At 43.1% G+C, this 21036-nt stretch overlaps 1 protein-coding gene across 1 annotated transcript; it reads right to left on the reverse strand.

Moving 5' to 3' along the window:
* Positions 1-50: 50 nt before the first annotated feature.
* On the reverse strand, positions 51-5129 carry LOC306746816 (spectrin beta chain, non-erythrocytic 5-like; the record flags this gene model as incomplete). The annotated part of the gene is made up of 8 exons (XM_079229797.1): positions 51-170; positions 262-339; positions 433-547; positions 648-766; positions 1021-1104; positions 1772-1963; positions 2482-2628; positions 5040-5129. The coding sequence occupies 8 exons, from the start codon at positions 5127-5129 to the stop codon at positions 51-53; spliced, it is 945 nt and encodes a 314-aa protein (XP_079085923.1).
* Positions 5130-21036: the final 15907 nt, after the last annotated feature.

The following is a 21036-nucleotide window of genomic DNA, read 5'->3' on the forward strand; positions in this document are numbered from 1 at the left end:
GTCCGCACGGAGCCACCAAAGATGTCGGCGGGGGTGCTCGGCCTGCTGTCTTACCTGAAAACCTTCTGAAGAAGCGCCCAGCAGTCCTTCACCTCGCTCTGTTTCTGTGTGACGCCGGCAGCCAGGGCCGGGTGGAGATTAGACACCTGGGACACGCTCACATCGAGCATCTACCGCACACAGGCCTGGAGGTTAGCTACAGAAGGCTTCTGCCAGCATCTGATAAAGCAGGGTGAAAAAATACATCAAAAGGATTCCTACCATGATTTGACTGGCGATGTCGCGTATTTCTCGATCGCCAAAGCTATCCAGCTCCTTGGAGGCAGATATGCTTTTCCACTGCAAGAGATGAGGAGATGAGGTATGTATCAGTAAACGTGAACCACAGATCAAATGAGAAAAATAAACCATTAAGCTGACGGGGAATTGTACCATGTTATTAATAGCAAACATGGTATTGTCGGCCTGTTGGTAGAAGGAGGACACCTCCAGTGCCAGCTGAAGATTTTCATGGTGGTTTTTCAGGTGAGACTGGACCTTCAGCCACCTGCACAGAGAAGACAACACACACACAGTCATCTCTCTCTCTGGATTGAAGAGGTTTCATTCAGCAAACCAGCTCAACTTGAGGGAAAGTTTAGGTGTACATTTTGTTGATGTGTTTCCTCTTGCTGGAGATGTTTTTGACATCTGTCTTCCCTTGTTTCTCCAGCTTTAGGGCCAAGTGGTTGATCTCCTCATGGAGGTTTCTGTATAGCTGCTCATCCTGCAGGGAAACAGGGGAACACAATCCAACTATGACCTCAGCTGTCTTTAGCGTTGCACCCTGGGAGACGAATAATAGTCAGCCATGGAAAAATGACTGGGAAACCTCTGCAGAATTGTATTATAAACTAATAACATATGGGAATGTGTATATTTTTACTTCAAAAATGTTGTTTTGCATGTGTAAAGTTTTTTTTAAATCAAGGTTCTGTTCATTATTAATAGCTCTTTAGCTTGTTCCATTACGACACTCACCTGCTTCAGATCTAAAATTCTCCTGGTCAGCTGCATTTTGTCAACATTTCCCCCCAGGACGTCCACCAGAGACTGCTCCTCTTCCTGCTGGCACACATAAAAGTCAGTGTTTATAGCCCCCATTAGTTCTTTTCAGAGGCACCAGGATTAATCCACATCAGCCCTGCTACCAAGATGCTGAGCAGAAACAGCCTTCAGCATGAGGTGAGGACTTGATACTAACGCACAGAGGAAAGGATGAGTGGAACTAAATGGAGAATGCAGTCTCCTCTGGGGATGGATGTTTTATAGACTTCATAAGCAACATCCTCCATTACATTCCCACCGCTCCATTATCAATCATTAGTCCCCTTGTGCCAGACATGAAGAGCAAGATAAACATAGACCTAAAACGCAGATTGCTTTTTGATAATGACAGGCAGATGTTTTACACCGGTGAATCCACACAAACAAGACACGTCTTCAGGACACTGAGCTAATTTCCTGGATTAGCAAATGCTGCTTTTTTGCAGAGCTGCATGTCTAGTCGTAACTGTTTTTGTGGTTGTTACAGTCGGAGAGCTTGATCGCTTTTGTGTCTAGATAAAAGGGGAAAGGAGGGGAAGAGATTTGGGGAGGAGATCGAATTTATAATCAGAATTATGCTTCTAGTCAAAGTTGAACTATGGCTCAAAATGGGTCAAAATAGTCATCCCTCTGCATTTAAATCCAATTCTACGCAACAGAAAAAGACGGGAACGTTTTGCTTCACCTTCTCTCTAATCCACGCCTCCAGCTTGTCCACCTTTTTGTTGAACTCCTGCAGGTTCTTGGCTCCACCCAGGGCCCTCGTCTGGGTTGCAGCCGTCTGTTTCAGGGTCTGCCACTGGTCCCTGAGCTGGCTGAGCTGCTTCTTCACCAGGTCAGAGGTGGGGTTCAGCTTGCAGATCAACTGCTCACCCATCTTTTGAAACAGAAAGTCGATGCTCATTTCAGGTGTCGCTCAGGCGGAGCCGCCAGACGAACAGAGTGTCCGAGTACACTTGACACCTTAAGTTTGCAAGAGTCATCGCTTGTGTGCCAGCAGGCTTCACAGATGTGGAAAACTGCCATTTATTTCTTGGATATTCCCTTGAAAATGTCCTGGCTCTGAGGAGAGGTTAATTATCAGCAACGTAGCATTTACAAACATTTTCTCCTGAGTGAGGAAGTATAAACTGACTTGACAGAGCCGCCTGGAACACTGAAAGTTTGCTTTTCTGTCTGGCCGACTGGAAATGCCTGCGAGGCCACTATGTTCTGCGTTATGTGACGTGACGAGACTCTTTTAGCGCCAAAGACCGTGATTAGGGTTTGCATTCAGATCTCCATTCACCTGTCAACAAGTTTAAATAAACATTTCCTTTTGAGTGTGGGTTTGTTGTGAAGTGCTCGCTCTGGCAACTTGGTAATATTTCAGTTGGAGACGATTCTTTTTCTTACCTGGTTGAGTTGAATGAGGGTGTTCTCGAAGTCTTTGAGGTCCCGTTGAAGCGTCTGCGAGGCTTCTTCCCAGTCCTGCAGGGGGCAGCGCTGAATGTTGCATCCGTCCTGCAGGTCCTGCAGCTTGCCTTTGATCCACGCCTCTGCCTTCATCGCAAACACAAACAAATGTTTAGGACGTGCTTCACACTGTGCACATCATAGTCAACCAGTCACGTCGGTTTATAGACCTGATTCAGCTGGTTGATGATATTGCCCTTTTATTTTAAAGCTAAATGTGAGAATGTATCAGCTTTAGAGGTTAATTAAGTTATATAGGTATAGAACATTATGTCACAACTATACTTGATATGTTTGTAACAATGCATAGTGCACTTTATACACTCAGTGAATACTGTTGTCATGTTTTTTGTGTTTTATTGCATATATTTTCTTATACTATTAGCATTCATAGCAATGTTTTTGTGCACATTTTTTTACCTTAAGTTTATTGTCATTCTGTGTAAGGAGGACCTAGCAAAATACGTTTTTCACTGTACAGAGTCACTGTCTGTTTTCTGTGCATATGACAATAAAAATATCTTGAATCTTGAATCTCATGGTTGAGTATGGCTGAGTATGGCTTCATTATTGTAGATATATTTGTATGAATCAATATTACGCATGGAAACATGACAAAATGATTCATTTTGCAGCATTTTTAATTAAATTCATATCTAGAGCTTTCACGGCGGAGGCTCGTGTGCAGCCCACTTGTTGTGGACACGGACACTCAAACAAAGCAGTTGTCACAGTGGTAAACAGTCATATTTCTGCCCATGGGGAGGAGGGGTAAACATGCAACATTTTCTTCCCTGACTAACACAGAGCCTCAGACACATCAAGAACAGCTCTTTGTTCTCCGATGTCATGTTATGATGTTATGCGGAGCAGAGGTTTCTCTTGGCGAGCGCCTGGGCTCCGGCGCATAAGGCTTTGTCTTACAGAGCTGCCTTTTACTGGCAACGTCTGTCTGGAATGAGAAAGTGCAAGGCAGGTGGCCAAAGTCAGAAAGTGTTGGAAAGTACAGCATGTTTGTTTTCTGCAAAGAGCTCAGTGTGGAAGTGAGTGACCCGCCCAAGTGAAGTCACAATAATTGAATGGATTCATAAATCAACTCCGGTTCTTCCGCTTCTAAGACGGATCCCGAGCGCGTCATGCAATTGCTGTTGTATTTTTCACAGTGTTGCTATTGTGTGGCATGTGAGCTAACAGTGAAGCACACAAGTGAGTTGTTATTTCCCAAGGAAATTAGTACAACCGCTGGTGAATAACAGACTCTACAGTGATCAATAAAACATCAAGACCACACATGACACGGCCTCGAAACAACTCTTTGCTCCAGATTCAAATGTGATGTCACTTCTCCTCAGAGAGGCCGCTCATTAACTTTACAAGCCCCCCCTCAGTGGAGGCCTTTCTGTGTTGAACAGAAGGAAAAGAGCTTGACAAAACAGGCCTGCCCCTATCTCCTCACACACTGGCTCCCATGGCATTATAATGACCTCATACAGGAAGTCTATGATTCCTTTGTTTTTTCCTGTTTCGCTCTCCACAACAATTGTCTGTTTATCAAAATGTACAGTAAGGCCTCAGTCTGGCCACAAAGAATAGACTGCTATTGCATGCAGTTCAGATGGTATCACCGCTTCTGCTTCTTCTGTGAGAAATCTACGGCCACACAGGAAAAGCATCGCTGCAGTCAACACAGACCACATTTTAAAATAAACTCCCATGTTTGTTGATTATGATCTATAATCAAAAACCAGACTCTTTTCAGGCTGCTTTGCGTCTCTACCAACTTCAAAGGAGCCCAATTTTAGCATCCTAACTGGAAAACAAGTGTGCACATCTTTACACTTTATAAACTGTTTACCAACAAGCCACATTTCTAGCCCCGCCAGTACTGCAACTTGGCCCACGAGGAGACTGTGTGGGGAGCGGAGGACTCTTCGACTTTCTCCATCATGAAAAGGAGGCGGTAGAAAGCAAGATGTTTCGCAGAGCAGCCTCGGAGACAGATGGCCCTCAGCGGCGCTGCGCTTCTCCATGTGGTGACCTGCTTTGCTCTCCTAGCTTGAAGCATGAGGGGCTTTAAAAGTCTCTCCCTGGAAAACTCACTTCCACTTCTACGGCGATGTAATACTGAAATAACACTTTTCTTTTTTATCAGCGATACTAGTGAACCAAATCCCTGTAAAACATGCAGCTCCCCAGGTAGCAAACCCCAAAACCCTCTGGTTATTTTCAGTCTCAAATACAGTTAACATACAAAAGGCTGTTTCCTCCAAAAGCAACAGAAACGCAAACTCCACTTAGGAGCAAAGGGGATGCTCAGCTTGTGAACATTAACGACGTGCTACGGGGCTGTTTTCAACACGTACGCAACATCGTGTGTTTCCTTCAACTGACAAATCCAAAAATGACTTTCTGATTACTGGACGTAAACAGCCCGTCACCGGGATGGTTGATGACAAAAGCCGACTGCCGGGAAAAAAAAGTCCCTCAGCCGAACTCACCGAAAAAAAATGTCCTGGTCCACTGTGGGTGGACGCAGCGATGAGATAACACAGCCAGTTGTGCTGCTTGGCTGAGTCTCTCTGGGCCATAGGCGTGAAGAGATGGAGCCAAACAATGATCTCATCCCGAAATAATTGCTTCACTTGTGGCGGTTTCCCCCCTCCCTCTCTCTTCCCTCAGCCGAACACAGCTCACACAGTTCTCGGGACAAAAATAAGAACCAGTACATATTTGTTCTCCTCGCAGGGCCCTGTCACCGTCCGCTTCCATTCTGGTTTCATCTCAGCAGCGTAACTTGTTGCTTTTGAGATCAGCATTTTTTTTTAAATCAGAGGAGATGAGAGATACGTTACCCTGGTTTTATTTTTTAAATGATTTATTACATCTCCATCATGCGTATTGTGGGGGGGGGGGGGGGAAGTGCTGTGGAAAAGCGCACCCTCCCTGAAAAGGTTTTAGTAGTTTCAAATTATATGAAGGAACACAGAGAACGTGGAATGATACCATAAAGGGCCGGTGATGATGATGTTGTGTGTGCATGCCATGCCATGTGTTACCTGCAGTGCCTCCTTGTTGAAGAGTGAGTTGCGCTGAGTGAAGCAGTCACTCTGGGACGTCCCGGCCGCCGCCGCCGCTCCGTTCTGTGCGTGTGGATGACTTTCTCTTCTCTGAGGCTCTTTCTGCTGCGATTCAGGCACCGAGATCTGTGTGAGAGCACGACAACACACAGCAACGTGTTGAAAACACGAGGGCCTTTGGACTGTCACATTAATAAGATAAAACATGAACACCAGATGACGCTTGCCTCTGATAAAACCGAGAAGGAGTTTTTTTGTCGTTTTTTTTTTACAATCCAGAGACACTATAAACTTGTCTGACACCCAAGGTCTCTCTGAACAAAGGCCTACTGTCAGCACTACGTGAGATGAAATGAAACACGACTGGCACTAGTCGAGCATTCCCGCTGCTCTCCAATCAGGAAACATCTGGGCACATGAAGGAAGCAGGAATGGACAGATCCTTGGATGTCTGACGTTTTTTACTGTCAGCCTTACATGTAAACATATCACCTTTAAAAGGACGTTGGTAGACCATGTCATACCTGAACAGGTACAAAATAAAACAATACCGCCTTCTCTTGTGTAATTATGGCATTTCTTTCTGGTATTTTCATGAATAACACATGAGCGAGAAGAAAAGCAAGGTATTGTTGTGGTTTCAGAACAAGAGGTGCGTGATGTCAATGAGTACGGTAGCTTTTTTTGTCCTAAAAAAGGGAAATGAGGCCATTGCTGTGTCAGTGTGTTATTATAAGCAACCTCCATGAGGACTTCAGCAAGCCTTTTTCTTTTGTTAACATCTTCCCTGACCTCATGTTTTCCAGTGAGCCCTGCCTCTGCACGGTCTGCTGTAACAGAGCACTTCATCCACAACACACGCTGATGACTTCAACGAGAAACAGTCCAAATCCGACAGCCCATTGACTTTAAACAATATCCTACAATATACATACTATTTTCCTTCTGTCGACTGTTTCTTACATTGCAGTTAAACAAGAGGACACACAACAGGCTGTTTGTATGGCGTTTAAAGAGTTAAGTTGCACAACTTAACTGGTTTTCCACCTCTGTGTGACTTTGCGCCAAATGTATAACATAATAAACTGGTTAAGTGTGACCTCACTTCCTAAAAGTCCAAGAGATCAATTCCACAGCTCGCTAACGCTATAAAGACTGCACTGTCTCCCAGCGAAATCAAGTTGGGGGGAAATGGCACAAATCTCAAAACCAAGACACTCAATATTAGATTTTTTTTAAATATATTTTAGGCTTGATATTATAGTCATTTTAACGACGTTACCTTTTGGTCGGATTTCTCTCTGTTCAGTTCCCGCCTGGTTTGTTCCAGCGTGGGCTGAACTTCATCACTGCTTTCTTTGCTGAGTAAAACCTAAAACACAAAGCCAAAAGTAAAGAATGAGCAGGCGGTAGTGAGGAAAATAAGAGGCAAATAAGTTGAACAAGCTGGGAAATAGTGGAAGGCAAAAACAATATTTAGGATTCTAATAGCATATATATATATATATATATATATATATATATATATATATATATATATATATATATATACATATATATATATTGGTCATGATTGTGGTACATTTGTAAAACAATAAACCAATACCTCTGAAATATTTAATAATGAAATGAAACGAAACATACACTGCTAAATTGTACTGTATGTTTAAAAGATTAGACAAAATACAGCTTTTCATGCTGCGTTTGAGGTTAATGTCTTTGCTTGGAGGTACATCACCAGTATTTAATGGGAACTGTTAAAAGGAGACGATTCATCACAAATATGATATAACTATTGTTACTCATATTTTTGAAGATATCTCAAATCTACTTATATGTTGTCTTGATTGGGTAAAATTGCTGTAATATTGACAGAAATCCCACCTCTGTGTGATAACCTACAATTTCCTTGCTTATTATTACATTGAGTCAAGTGTGTCCTGTACCTTAAAGTGAGAACTGGGCTTATTCTCACAACTCACTCCCACAATCCTGGGCAGACGTGGCTCCATCGTGCTGGTGACATTGTTGTTGTTATTGTTGTTTTCCGACGTGAACCCCGTGACGGGAAGCGGCGGCACCTTGCTCTCCGATCTGTCTTTGCACCCGGAGATCGTGATCTTCTTGATGGACCTGGAGACCGCGGAGGCGGAGGCGCCGTTCTGGTTCAGGTCGTCCTCGGCCGCCATGTCCTCCTGCTCGCGCTTGGCGGGCGCGACCTGCATCGCGACGGGCGACACGAGACAGGGGCCGCGAGCGCAGACCTGCTGGGACCGGCTAAGGTAGAGCGAGTTCAGGTTGTGCTGCAGGCTGCAGTTATCCAGACTCTGGCTCTGCAGGTAACTCTGCGTAAACTCCTGGCATTTTGGCACAGCCGGGACTGACAGCCTCGTCCCAATGGTGAAGGGCTGGACCTTCCTCACAATGCTTTCAGACATTGTTGGTCAGTGTCCAGGTGAGAAAACCAAATGTGGTGAAGTCCAAACGAGAATAATGGGTGGGGAGGGGGGATAAAAAAAAGAAGAAGTCTGTCACATCCCTTTGTACACTCTCCACACTAACCAGCTCTGTGGGTCCGGTCTCTGTTCAACGGGCAAGTGGAGGGGCTGAGCAGAAAGTGGAGGCAGAGCTCAGTTCTCCACCTTCTTGTGCATGTTGAGAATGCACAGCACGCAGCCCAGGACGGCTTCCTTGGACTCCTGGGATCGGATGCGGTCCCAGACGTGACGCAGCGCCGTGCCAAGGTGGGCCGCGGCTGTAGAGAGGGTTCTCCTGAGGAACTTTGCCACTGAGCCGGCCAGTCTGCTACTGAGGAGCCTGATAACCAGGGACCGCAGCAAGATGAAAACTGCTGGCATGCTGCCGGACTGGGCTGCGAGAAAAAAAAAGAAAATTGAAGAAAAAAAAAGGAAACTGAAAAAAAGAGGAGGGTTGGTTCAGAAAGGGATGAAGTCACCTCTCTCTCTCTCTCTCTCTCTCTCTCTCTCTCTCTCTCTCTCTCTCTCTCTCAGCGACAGAGCAGTGAGGGGGCTGTAAAGCCTGGCTGTCAAAACTTCCCCTCTGAACCGAACAGAAAATCTGTCCAGATAAGAGGCCAGTAATGGAGTCAGAGGGAGAGACCTCTGTCAGACCTCTTCAATCACAGCTTATCCTCTATGAGGTAATATCCTCAGCTGAAAACAAACTCTCACACACACACCAACGCAGCCTCTACCTTACCTCCACCTTGAAGTGCGGAGTAACAGATTCAGCCCTGAGGTGTTCAGCTCTGTTAAAAAAAAAATTACAAGACAAAGCAAAAAAAAAAAAAAAAAGTCTTTCACAGGCTGCAGGCTTTTACAAAAAAAAAATCCAGTTTGAAATGTGAGGAGAGAGTGAGCTTCAGAGGCTCATGTGAGCGCTGTCGGTCCGGGAGTGAGAGTGCTTTCCTGCAGCTTTGAGCCTCTCCCCATCAGCGAGGAACAGTTGTCACTCAGGTACCAGCTGAATGGGACAGCCCTGACGCTCTGCTCCTTAAACTGCAGAGCTGCTGGCATGGCAAGTGTGTGTGTGTGTGTGTGTGTGTGTGTGTGTGTGTGTGTGTGTGTGTGTGTGTGTGTGTGTGTGTGTTTGTGTGGGGGGGGCAAATTACAGTCAAGCAGATGATGACCCTCACCACTCCTTGATGGTGGCAAGGGTTCAACACAGCACATGTCAGGCTGACTGACTGGAATGGCAGGGGTGGCGTGTGTGTGTCAGGGGAGCAGGGATTACTGAGCAGAGCAGACAGCAGGGGAAATATTTTTGCAGGGAGCAGAGCGGAGAATCTGCTTCTACTGGTGAAAGCTTTCCCCAAAAAAGGAACTCTCACTCCTCGCTCAGCTGCTCTCTGACTTGACCCCATGCAGCACCTGCTCGGACTCTCGCAACAAAACCAAGTCAGTGGTTCCCTAAAATATAGACCCGTGTAGTAAAATTACATGATATTTAGAAATAAAAACATTCATGAAATATATTCATTCATGTGCTCTAAAGTCCTCAGTGTTGCTGCGGTGTTTGAGTCGGGCTCGAACAGCCAGCAGCGGGACAACAACCCCAGCGGGGCTCCGTATGACAGAGGTAGGAGTCGACATGGTTAATGATGCTTTTAAAAGAGCTCTGGTTTCATGATGAAGTCATCTAAGGAAGAGTTTTAATGTGTTGCAGCTTGAAATCATAGATAAATTCTGCGCAGGCTGGGTGGTGTTCACGGAAGGCTGCATGGGTGGAGTTCAAGGGGTTTGGCTGACTTTAAAATGCCATTTCCTCATATTGCTGGGCTCTAAAAGTGTGTGATTTATGTGAGCAGTGGGTACACTGTGTGGCTCTGACACCGCCACAGGCCCAAGTGTTGGTTCTGTTCAAGCAGAACATTTGGAAAAGTGGGTTATTTTTAATTTAGGAGAAGGAAATACGTATATACATAAAAATCGTTTTGCAAGTCATTCTGTGTAAAGGCAAACTGAGTTCTAAGAGATGCCGAGGAGAATACTGCAATCCACAGCTTAGCCTCGACTTGAACTCAAAGCAAATGAGAAACAATCCATAACATTGATTTACCCCATGAAGCCTTTCTTACCCGACTGTATAACATAAACACCAACGCATTAAAGTATACAGAACTTGCAAAAACATCAAATACATTATAGGCTTAATACATCTTCACTGTTTGCATCCATGTAACAGAGTATTGTTTAATCTCCCCCATGAATAACACAATTATAAATTGTTTTCATATTGTGCAGATATACATGAAGCATCTTATGATGGAGTAATTCATTTTTATATTTTCAAATGAGAAAAATAGCAATCATTTGTTTAAGCTACACTGTTGTTTTAGCTTATCTCTATCACTGAGACACTCACATTTAGCAGTCTTTGAGACACATTGTAACACAAACAAGACTCAACAACATCTCACTGAATTTATTCAAATTAACAAATCTGGTAAAACCAGTATTGTTCAGTACAGTGACATTTTGGGAGACCTATTTAAGTAACTACTGAGCTGTAGAGCCAGGATGCTATTAGCCTAGCCTAGCTAATGGCCATGCTAGGGTAGGCAAATGGCCTCTTTGGCGAGGATAAAGATTGGAAAATTCCAAAAGCACACCTTCCAGCCCCTCTAAAGCTCACTAATTAACAGTTTACAGGCTTATATTTTTACTTTGGAGAGAATCTTTATGCTAAGCTAAACAAAGCTAACGGCCTCCTGGCTCAAGCCCAGTATTTAACGCAGAGACACAGGAGTGGTATTAATCATCTCATCCAGGTCTAACTAATACCATATTTCCCAAAATATCGAACTATTGCTTTCAACTTATCCTAAGCGACAATAAAAGCAGGTTCGTGGACACATTACACAGCGTCATGTACGATGTGCTAGAAGTTCATAGGAAAAATGTCTTCATATAAAATCATTTGATCAAATTTCGTGAAACTCATTCTTTCGCCTTTGAACTGAACACTTTGTGTGTAAAGTCTGTTTTCCACTTGGCCTGTAAACATTTATAAAGGATGGAAAGTTGTTTGCCCACAGAGTCACTGTCTGATTAGATTTGAACCAGGTGTCGAACCTCTACCAACCGAGTCAGATTAGGCTACTGTAACACCTTCCGTATGTTGTTTACCCTGGAAGTCTCCACTCCCTCCTCGCAGCGCTCATCCACATCTTGTGCGTAACGTTTAACTGTGCTGCCCACATCCGTTACAAATTATTCAAACCTCAGCCTTCATCTGATAGCTCTTCATTTGTGTCATCTTCCTGGTTGTTAAAGACAAGCTGGTTCTGGCCTGATGGCTGATATCATTGCCTCCCAAGATGATAATAAAACCCTGATGCTTTCTCACCACAGGCCCTGGTGATCACCCTCGTTAGATATCTTCCATTTTATGAGAGTCAGTAAATACGACTTTGAAGACTAGTTCAAGGGGTGATGTCACCGAGGCAGCCCGCATGAAAGGAGAGTGATAGCTGCGGCGGAGGAGAGAATATGCATGGGGGCAAGAGGGGGTCTGTACTTTTCCACTCGGTGTATGTCATCACAAAGGCACGATTGGCCTCCTGGTCAAGTTTCACTACAGATAAGATTAAGTTTTAGCCCTGGATCATGATCAAGAAAGAAAAGGTTTGAAGTTTTAAAAATGGTTGGTATGAAAGGAACAGAAAAATGTAAATACTTCCTTCACATTTGTTATGTCAGGCATACTTGGCCTGAGCTTTTTAGGAAGTAGACATCATCCAGAGAGATCCAACCCCAGCAGCTCTGAATAACATTACATACAAAAACATTCTTTATCAATTTTATTTTAACTAGAACTTCATCATTAGAATCAAGTCTCTGTTTATTTCTTTTATTGTTATGGCTAACTAAAACTGTATTGTTTAATGTTGGATGCCAGGCCTGGATAACCACCACAATGTATTAATTTGTCATGTGGCCCAAAAAGCTATTTTTAAGTTTTTACAAGCAGGACAGAGCAAAAACAGACCATCTCGAAACATAAAGTCTTTGGCAACGTTTTAAAAGCAACATGTGCATATTTACACCAGTTTTACTTTGTTTGAATAGAAAGAAAACACAGACTAAAGATAAAGTTAAAGTTGTGAATGACTATGAAACACAAACTTCAAGGCAATGTGGCATGATGCCAATAAAATTGTGAAGTCACACATTTGTAATAAAGCTTATCTGTTGATCTAAATATCTTCAAATTCCTTTGCTCTGAGCTCACAGGTCTGAACCCACATCTTGACAATGACCTAGCCTCTCTCAGATGGCATTAACAATGAGATGATTTGTGCTTGAAAAAAACAACGTAAGCTGCAGTTTATGGACGGGAAATATAAACACATTACAAAAGGTGCATTTTCAGCATTTATGATATCCACATGGGTTTTTGTGAAGTTTTACCCACCCCAAATCTATACAGCTGGAGGTCACAACATAGTTTATGGCATAACTAACGTACAAACATAAAAGCCTTGAAACCTGTCAACTAAATTAACAACACCTTTAATCACTGGTTCAATTCTAATTAAATTGTGGTACCTAGTTTCCTCACTCACCTGAGGCTATTTGACCTAATGAGACTGTGTGCTTTTCAGCTGACGTTCACACACACCTGTGGCGCTTCTTCCTGGGAGTCCTGTTTCACGTGTTTCTTCTGAGCATGTCCACTCTTATCACAACCATAAAGAGCCATGACATCATATGTCAGTGCTCATTATCTAGAGAGACAGAGTGCTACATTTGGTCACACAGCAGAAAGAGGCAAGCAGAAACAATGAATCCCAACCGTCTGCATGACGAATATATTTTTCATCGAAACTGTAGCAGGCATTTTTCCAAAAAAAACAAATGCGGAGTGGCTTTTTAAAAAGGTGCCGCGCTGACAACTCTTTTGCAATATTGCCCAATGCAAACATGAAACCCGTAATATTTGTTCTACTCAGGCTCCAACTGGCATCAAGGTGGCATCATGAGTAGAAACAGTGAAAGTATGTTTGAATTTAAACACAGGAGTCCGACCTGGCTTTAAGACAAGAGGGGCTTTGTTTTGATCTCCTAAATGGGTTTCTTGTTCGAACATAACAATTGGCCACGACATTAGAAAAATACATCATGCAGCGTAGTTGAGAAACAAGTGATTTTGGAGAATGTTAAAGATCAAAAGAGGCTTTCGCTGGCTCTTGAAAAAGATGATAATTCAAAGTCAACATTCAACGGGCTTGTTGAGCAAGTCAATGAACAGGTCGGCGAGGAAATTAGTAAATGATCAAATGTATCCACTTTGCAGTTAGTTTGTGTTTCCACTTCTGAACCGGAGGCCAGCTGATGACAGATTGGCATCCCCGGGAGCGTTTGTTCTCAACAAGTATAAGGGTCACTGGGAATGAATGATTGAATTACTTTTCTTGGCTGTAATAGCAAAGTTTTGGAATTCAAAGAATACGTGGAATTTTTAACCACGCTAGCGGCATACCTCCAGGGATGGTAATGATGGTCCAGACAGATATATCTCAATAACCTTTGGGTGGATTGCAGTGAAAGTATGCGCAGACATTCATGGTCCTCAACCCTATTATGTTGGTGATCCTCTGACTTTTCCTCTACTACCCCCACCTTAAGGTTGGCACATGGGGAGATGTCATGGCAACATTTGGATTGATTGCCATAACAATTGGTGCAGAAATTCATGTCCTTCTGGGAATCAGTTGTCGTACCTTTGGGATCTCTAAACTTCATCTGGCACCATTGTCATGACAAAAAATAAATTTCTCCAATACTTTGTTTTTTGACCAAGAACAATGTATTTCCCATCAGCCTCAGGTGTACATTATGTTTAGTGTGAAGTAGCAAATATGAGCATGGTTACTCTTGAACAAAGATGGTAAACATGGTAACCATACCTGCTAACATCAGCATGTTGGCATTATGAGCATGACCTCAATGTTTAGCTAAAAGCTCAAAGTTATCCAAAGGTGCATAAAATGAGATTGGAACATAATAACGCTTGCATGATGACGCTGTTGTTCGGGACGCCGTTATCAGCTGTAAACGGCGTATGAGAGCAGCGCAGAGCGGAGGCCGCGAGCTAACCGCTGGGCCTCACACGCACTAAAAGTACAAGTAGCAAAGAAGTGGAAGTTCGGAAAAGAACATAATAACGATTTAATTATCTGGTCAGACCAACATTTCTCCGCTATATCTTTACACATGTGTTTTACTGCTATATTATCGCTCTGAATGTTGTATATTGGTCCTTTTAATCTGTAATTAAAAGGGAATCTATAAAATACAGCCATTTAGAAAGCCGTGCTCAATGCTGCAGATCCGAGTTCCAGTGTGGGAGGCTCACACTGCGTCATACAGGCCTTTATTGTACTTTTCTCAGAATGCAATTTGAAGGCACCCTGAGGTGGCAGTCAGGCTGAATGGCGGGATGAGGTCACTCAATCATGTGACATCATAGGTTCACATGGTAACTGCTCCGGCAGCAGGAAGCAATTTTCCCATATCAAAGGTTGAATAACAAAAAAGTCGTACCTTATTTTTGCCCCCTCCAACAGGATTAATCACCTTGAGAGGGAGGCTTAACATTTGACCTCTGATGTCATTCCAGCAGCAGCTTTGGTGCCTTCAAGTCTTCATTTGGAGGCTCTGTTGACCCGACGGTGTGATTTATTAATCACATAGGCTACAGGAACTTTAATCATGTGCTGCTGCCTGCCTGGAGTATATTGCTTGCCCGTGTGCTTGACATCTGAATCGCCACGTGTTGCCAAGTGGAAAGCCTTGTTAAACATTTCTAATGCAGAAACATAGAATCAAGAAATAGGTGAACCTACATATTTACATTTCAACATGTACACATCCAGACATTTGATGGATCTGCTCTGTAATCGCCATGATGTACCTCAAAACTTCACGAGAGAAACAGCAGAAGAAGAAAAAAGATCGTTTCATCCAAGTGCTTCAGGCAAATGGAAAAATATAGGGAGGCCAAAGTACCTCTTGAGTCATGTTTGAACACCACTATTCCGTTACAGATTAGCTTAATGTTTTAGTTGAGGTAATTCTTCTCTGACATTTTCTAATTAGGGGTAAATAGAAAAATACCAATAAGTACACAGACAACTTGGAAAAACTTTCACAGATGTTCTTTAACATTCTTGAAAAGCAGTGGGGTCACCGCTCATTTTATCACAGTGTGAGGACATCGTTACACCTCACCTCATGGAGTCTGGATTCAATACAAGACAGGCCAATGTGATTTCTTTCCTGCTTTGACATACAAATGGCCTCCAGGGCTTATGTAACAAGCTGGACCCACCTGAAAGTTCTGCGTTATTGTTTGCCTCACTCATGTCACCTCCTGTTAGTGGAACGGATGAGCTCATTGCTGACACCAGCCTGAGCAATGGCTAGTTGATGCTAAAATGCAGCTGACACTATAACAAACACTCTAACACCAGTGGATTACTTTCACAAATGGAACTGAGCGTGATTTGTTTCCTGAGTGGGATGACAATTTGCAACACATAGAAAGGAAATTGGGATTTTAAGTAGACATGATAAACTTTGGCAAAGTTTAGTCAAGAAACTTGAAGGCTCTCTTTGTGGTTTTACAAAGAACCTGTGGACATTTTACTTTTAAATAACCTTTACCTAACTGCAGAACCAGTGACACAGCCGAAATTGTTCCCATTGCAGGGTATTGGTGCTCAGAAAGTCTTATTCACTAGACTGCTGCCTCTTTTGGCGTATTTTGTCTGGATTGTGAAAAGCACATGTTTTTTTTAAGCCACACATGTTGCTTCAAAGAGACAACATGTGACTGAAGCATGTTTTGCACATTTCTCAGTTAAAGATGTATTCAGCACGGAGCATCAAACTTGACTTTAATCAAGCATCACATGGGGATGATAGGAGCAGGTGACAGTGTTTTACGAGAGGAGTGGGATAACAATTGGGTTTAAAACAGGTGCTGTGCATTTACCAAGCAACTGTCCCAACTGTATGGGTGAGGGGGCTCTTCAGGCAAAAATAGAACGTGAGCCACATAATTAAAGTGATGAAAATACTTGTTGCTGCTGGCCCAGTCTGAAAGACCCTGTGGGATGGTAAATATTATATTAATCGTGACATGAGGAGAATGCTTATCACCATCAAGAAAACCAAAAAAGAAGCTGAACTGCATCAATAACACAATATCACAAAATATCAACCCGAATGTAGGAGAATTGGAAAACATGCAGGGAAACAACCTTTTTAGCCTCCCAGTGAGATTCTGGGTTTAGGGGGAGCATTTCTTACCCTTCATTAGGTTTTATTTGTGGACGGTCGAGAGCCACAAACAAACAAAATCACCACAAACCGTTAAAACAAACTACTCCCCGGTCTGTCAACTTCCCGAGTTCCAGGAAAACAAGCCGCAGAACTTCAGTTTCAACGAAGCTTAGCAAACACTCAACTTTGTGTTGCAGGCCAGAGATGAACCGCTGAACTCTCCAAAGGGTTTGTATCTACTCACACCAATCTTAACTGTTGCCTGAGCATTTCTGCATGTTTTTATTTCCAGAGTACGAAATGATAATACTCGATTAAATCACTCATCTGTTTATGATTTGAAGCTTTGTCCAACAACCGGCCTCCCTGCATGGCCACATGACTTTGCTCATAAAGTATGGCTTGTCGGTTAATTGGTAATCAGAAACACAGCCCAACTAATAAAAAGATCTACAAAGTACTAATTTTACTCCTAATTCAAATGAACCATAAGCGAAAAAATGACCTGAGGCAAATAGCAATCTTCTTCTTTAGAAACTCACAGAGAGAAGCTCTGTTCATTTAATAACCCCCAAATTAAAGGAAAATGTATGATTCAATCATCTGGCCACAGAGTTAGATCATGCTCTATGACATCATTCTGGACTGCCTAATCCAACTTTTGAGGAAGTCTAATCAGTACGTCAGAGTACTTGCTCTGTTTGATGCACTGACCTTAACTGGTAAAGGCACTTTTACTTCGTAGTGTGTGATATTATGAAACACTTACGAATGGCAGTGTTACAATTTTTTTTACTGCTGTACCGTACTTTGTGCATGTGAAACTGAAATACATGGAAACTATGAAAGAACCTCGGGATATGTCTTTTATACTGTAAAACATGATACAGACAATTTCAGGCAAGTTCTATTAAAAAAAGTAAACAGAGAAGCAGGTGAAAATAACTCTGCAAAAATCTTTACTGAACTATAACAGTGCTTTTTGATGTCGAGCTCCGCAAGCGTTTCTTTCCCTTGCCTTCCATTTATTGGTTTATTTTGCGTGGAGTTGCTTTTACTGTTCATAATAACAGCACACTTAGGATTTTTATGAGCCATGCTGACGAAAAAGGTTAACCAAATGAGCCATTTCTAAGTAGAGGCAGTGTTTTTCTCTGCCACAACGCATTGCAAAGCTCTTCCATCATGGGTTTACCCAAAGAATACCCAGCAACAGTTGGTTCTCGCAGTTGTTGTTGACTCGCAGAGCTATGCTGCAGTTGGGCAACTCCTGTTCTCTATGTCAAGGCATAACAACAGACAGACAAGCACATGTGCTACCTATAAAATGTGTAAAACACACCACGAAGCAAATGTGTCGAAGGGTTGCTCAGCAGGGTCAGATGGGTGACGCAATCTGTGCAAAGGCTGACAGGTGGGACGGCAGGCTGGACTTTTTAGGCCGCTCAGGCTGGGCACCACTGCAGAGGATTACTTTCTTTGGGCGGGGCTGGACTCTGCTCACTGGGATGAGACACTGTTTTTTTTGCTCTATTTACTTCTTACAAATATCACCTCTGTTATGAGCGGTTAGGCAAGAGACGAATCGTACGTGTTTATGAGATGATCAGCTACTGGAACAACTAAGTAATGGTAGTTGTACGTGTCATTTTCAGGAAAAGAAAAGCTCTGCTCCTTTTCTCTTTGTTGGTGAATAGGCAGAATGTTTCCAATATGATAAACTGGGGCCGACACAAAGTCTAATAGGAGAAGGTGTGCGTGCCTCAGTATAATATTAGTGTATTATGTCCCATATCATTATACAACATGAGGTTTGCATATACTAGCTCCAAAACAAAACAATTACCCCAAATAGCATCCTGTGTCCCAGACATGTGATCATTTAAATAAACTTTCTTCAAGCCATTTCCAAAAATTCCTGGGTGCACTTCCAGACAATAACATCATCTAACTGCAACTGTGTAATGGTACGAAAAGGGACCGCTAAGTAGACAGCTTTTGGGATCTACAGTTCAGACTGTCAGAACTAATTTGAGATATTTTATCCGCATCTAACAAGTGAGATAAGGAACACAAGACTTGGAAACTGACAGCATTATATCTATAATGATTGTACAAATCAACAAACTACCAAGTTTCACTTCCTGAGTGATGATAATTTTAGAATCTACCACACACACGGAGCACCGTAATCTGTTTTTCAGTGCGTGTCCATCTGTGGTCTCTAATCACCTATCGGAGCTCCAAGGGGCAGCCCTGGGCAGCTGTCATATGGGCGTCCCAGGCACAAGCTCCCCATTGTGCATGACTTGCAGCTGGCATGGTGCTGGAATGCCTACAAAAATTAATCAATCAAAGCCCCTCCTAAGCAGACCAGACCTGGGCAGTGATACGGGCAGATCCATGGCAGCTGTAACATGGCTCCTCAGTGCCATAATCAATTTACAAGGCTCTACTTTCACTTCAGCCAGAGCATTTTGAACCAAGTTGATCACACTAAACCCACTCCTTTGTAAGGCAATGCTTTTAAAAGCAGGTTGCATGATGTGTCATCTTTACAGTCTAGACGTGTGAAATGGGCTGATTAAAGGGGATCCAATAAAATTCAATATATATAGGATAGGCTTCACATACTGCAAAATAGCCAGTTTCTCCAGAGATGTTCACATTTAACCTTTGGTCCCGTCATATGGACCACAGTACTAGGATTAGGTCAGATGAAGGCTATTTTGTTTTTCAAGCCAGGCAAGCTGCCAAAGCGCACATTCTTTTTTATTGACAGCATTGAGCTGGAAGTGGTTCTTACAAAATGGAGGTCTTTTTTTAAATATACAATATACATTTCATACGTAAAAATGTCCCACTTTGACCACAATCTTACACTGGAATAATTTGAGGTTGTTGGGCTTATTTAGTGGTGAAATACTCTGGCCTTGCCCCAGATTAGATGGGCTCCAGCCTGTGTTAGCATATGCTCACCATGCTGAAGAACAACCAACACTGAAACACTGAGCTCTCCAGGGATGCTGCGTGGTAGCGGACCATGCCATGAGAGGCAGACATCCAAGCAGTATCAGATGATGAAATGCATTGCCCAACTGCACCCCAACCAGACCAACTGTTCTGACCAATCACGCTAAAGTAGGGATCATATTCTTATAAACGTTTTGGTCTATGTGTTTGGGTCTGTGACAGCCTACTGACCTGAGAGCAAAATAAAATGTATGTGACAGCGCCATCTACTGCTGCAATTATGTTATTGCGTGTGACATAAATAGTCACCTGGGTTTCTACAACCATAAACAATGTTCTTTCTTTACCAGTTTGTTATCAACCATATTGATTTGTGATTTCAGATTAGGCACGTGATGTGGATGTGAGTGATAAGTGGAATAACACAAAATATATATATTATTTCCCCTTCTCCTTGTTCCATTTGAATGAAATTTAGAGGCATAGTAAGGTGAAAGTAACCAGAAGATATTTATATTTGGGACCATATTTACTCCATATTTATCTTACCCCCCAAATCTCCCAGGTTCACTGTTTGTCAGTTGATATTTAATAAGGCCATTATCTCGGCAGACAAATACCTGTATAGGAATAGCAGGAAAGTACAGGTGGAACTAAGCGACTCCATCCTATTCAAGTGTCCCAGAAAGCCATGTCAGTGAGCCAACATGTACTATACCAGGACCCTGAGATCAAAGCACTTGTGTTTTTCCTACTGCCATGTCAAAATATCGTCCGTGGAAAAGACTTTTAATGTCCTACAAAATTGTTAGGACATTATCACCACTACAATATCAATTATAAATGGGCCCTTCTGTATGACCTAATCTGTCGGCCCTCTTGGAGAGGCCATGTATCAGAATCTAGTCTTAAAACTGTAATTATGTTTAGCATATATTGGGCTCACATGGTGCAAATGTCCGTGTTAAATCAGAGAGCCACACAGGAATTGAATACTAACCAGTATTAAGAGTAAACGGTAGTTTTGGAAAACGAAAAATGTTTTTTACAAAGTTCACATACAAGGTTCCTACAGAGTTGCAGTGAGTACCGGTCTTTACCGACAGGGGGTGCTCGCGGACGTCTCTCGCCCCCCAACACGTCACGAGGGAGACGGTAGGGGCTCCCAGTGGACAGCGCTGCTTTCCCAAACACCAGTTAACCACAACCGACTCGACCTGAAGGTAGCTAACGCACATTCCTCCTCTGATACGGCCGTCTCTTAGCGAACCAACTCGTAACTTTGCCACGGTTGGACATAAACGCCGCTGCGGTAACTCTTGCGGGCCGTTTTTTAAATGTTTTACTCAGTTCACGTTAGCTAGCTAGCTACTACATATTAGCATTAGCCTAGCTAGCAGCAGCTTTTCCCTCCTGGGCACTTGGTTGGAGTCGGACACGGGGACGCTGTTATCGTGACACGGTTGCTGGTAAAGTTGAGGGTGGGAGGCCAGTCGCTGTCGCTCACAGGTGTCTGTTATTCCTGTCGTAGAGCTAACGTCAGCTAGCAAGTGCATGAGGCGTTGACTGGACTGGTAACCGTGTTGAAGCTCAATGTCACCGGCTGTTGATTAGCTTTATCAAACCACTATCTG

This window comes from Taurulus bubalis (assembly GCF_910589615.1).
Source record: "Taurulus bubalis genome assembly, chromosome: 14".
Lineage (NCBI taxonomy): Eukaryota > Metazoa > Chordata > Actinopteri > Perciformes > Cottidae > Taurulus > Taurulus bubalis.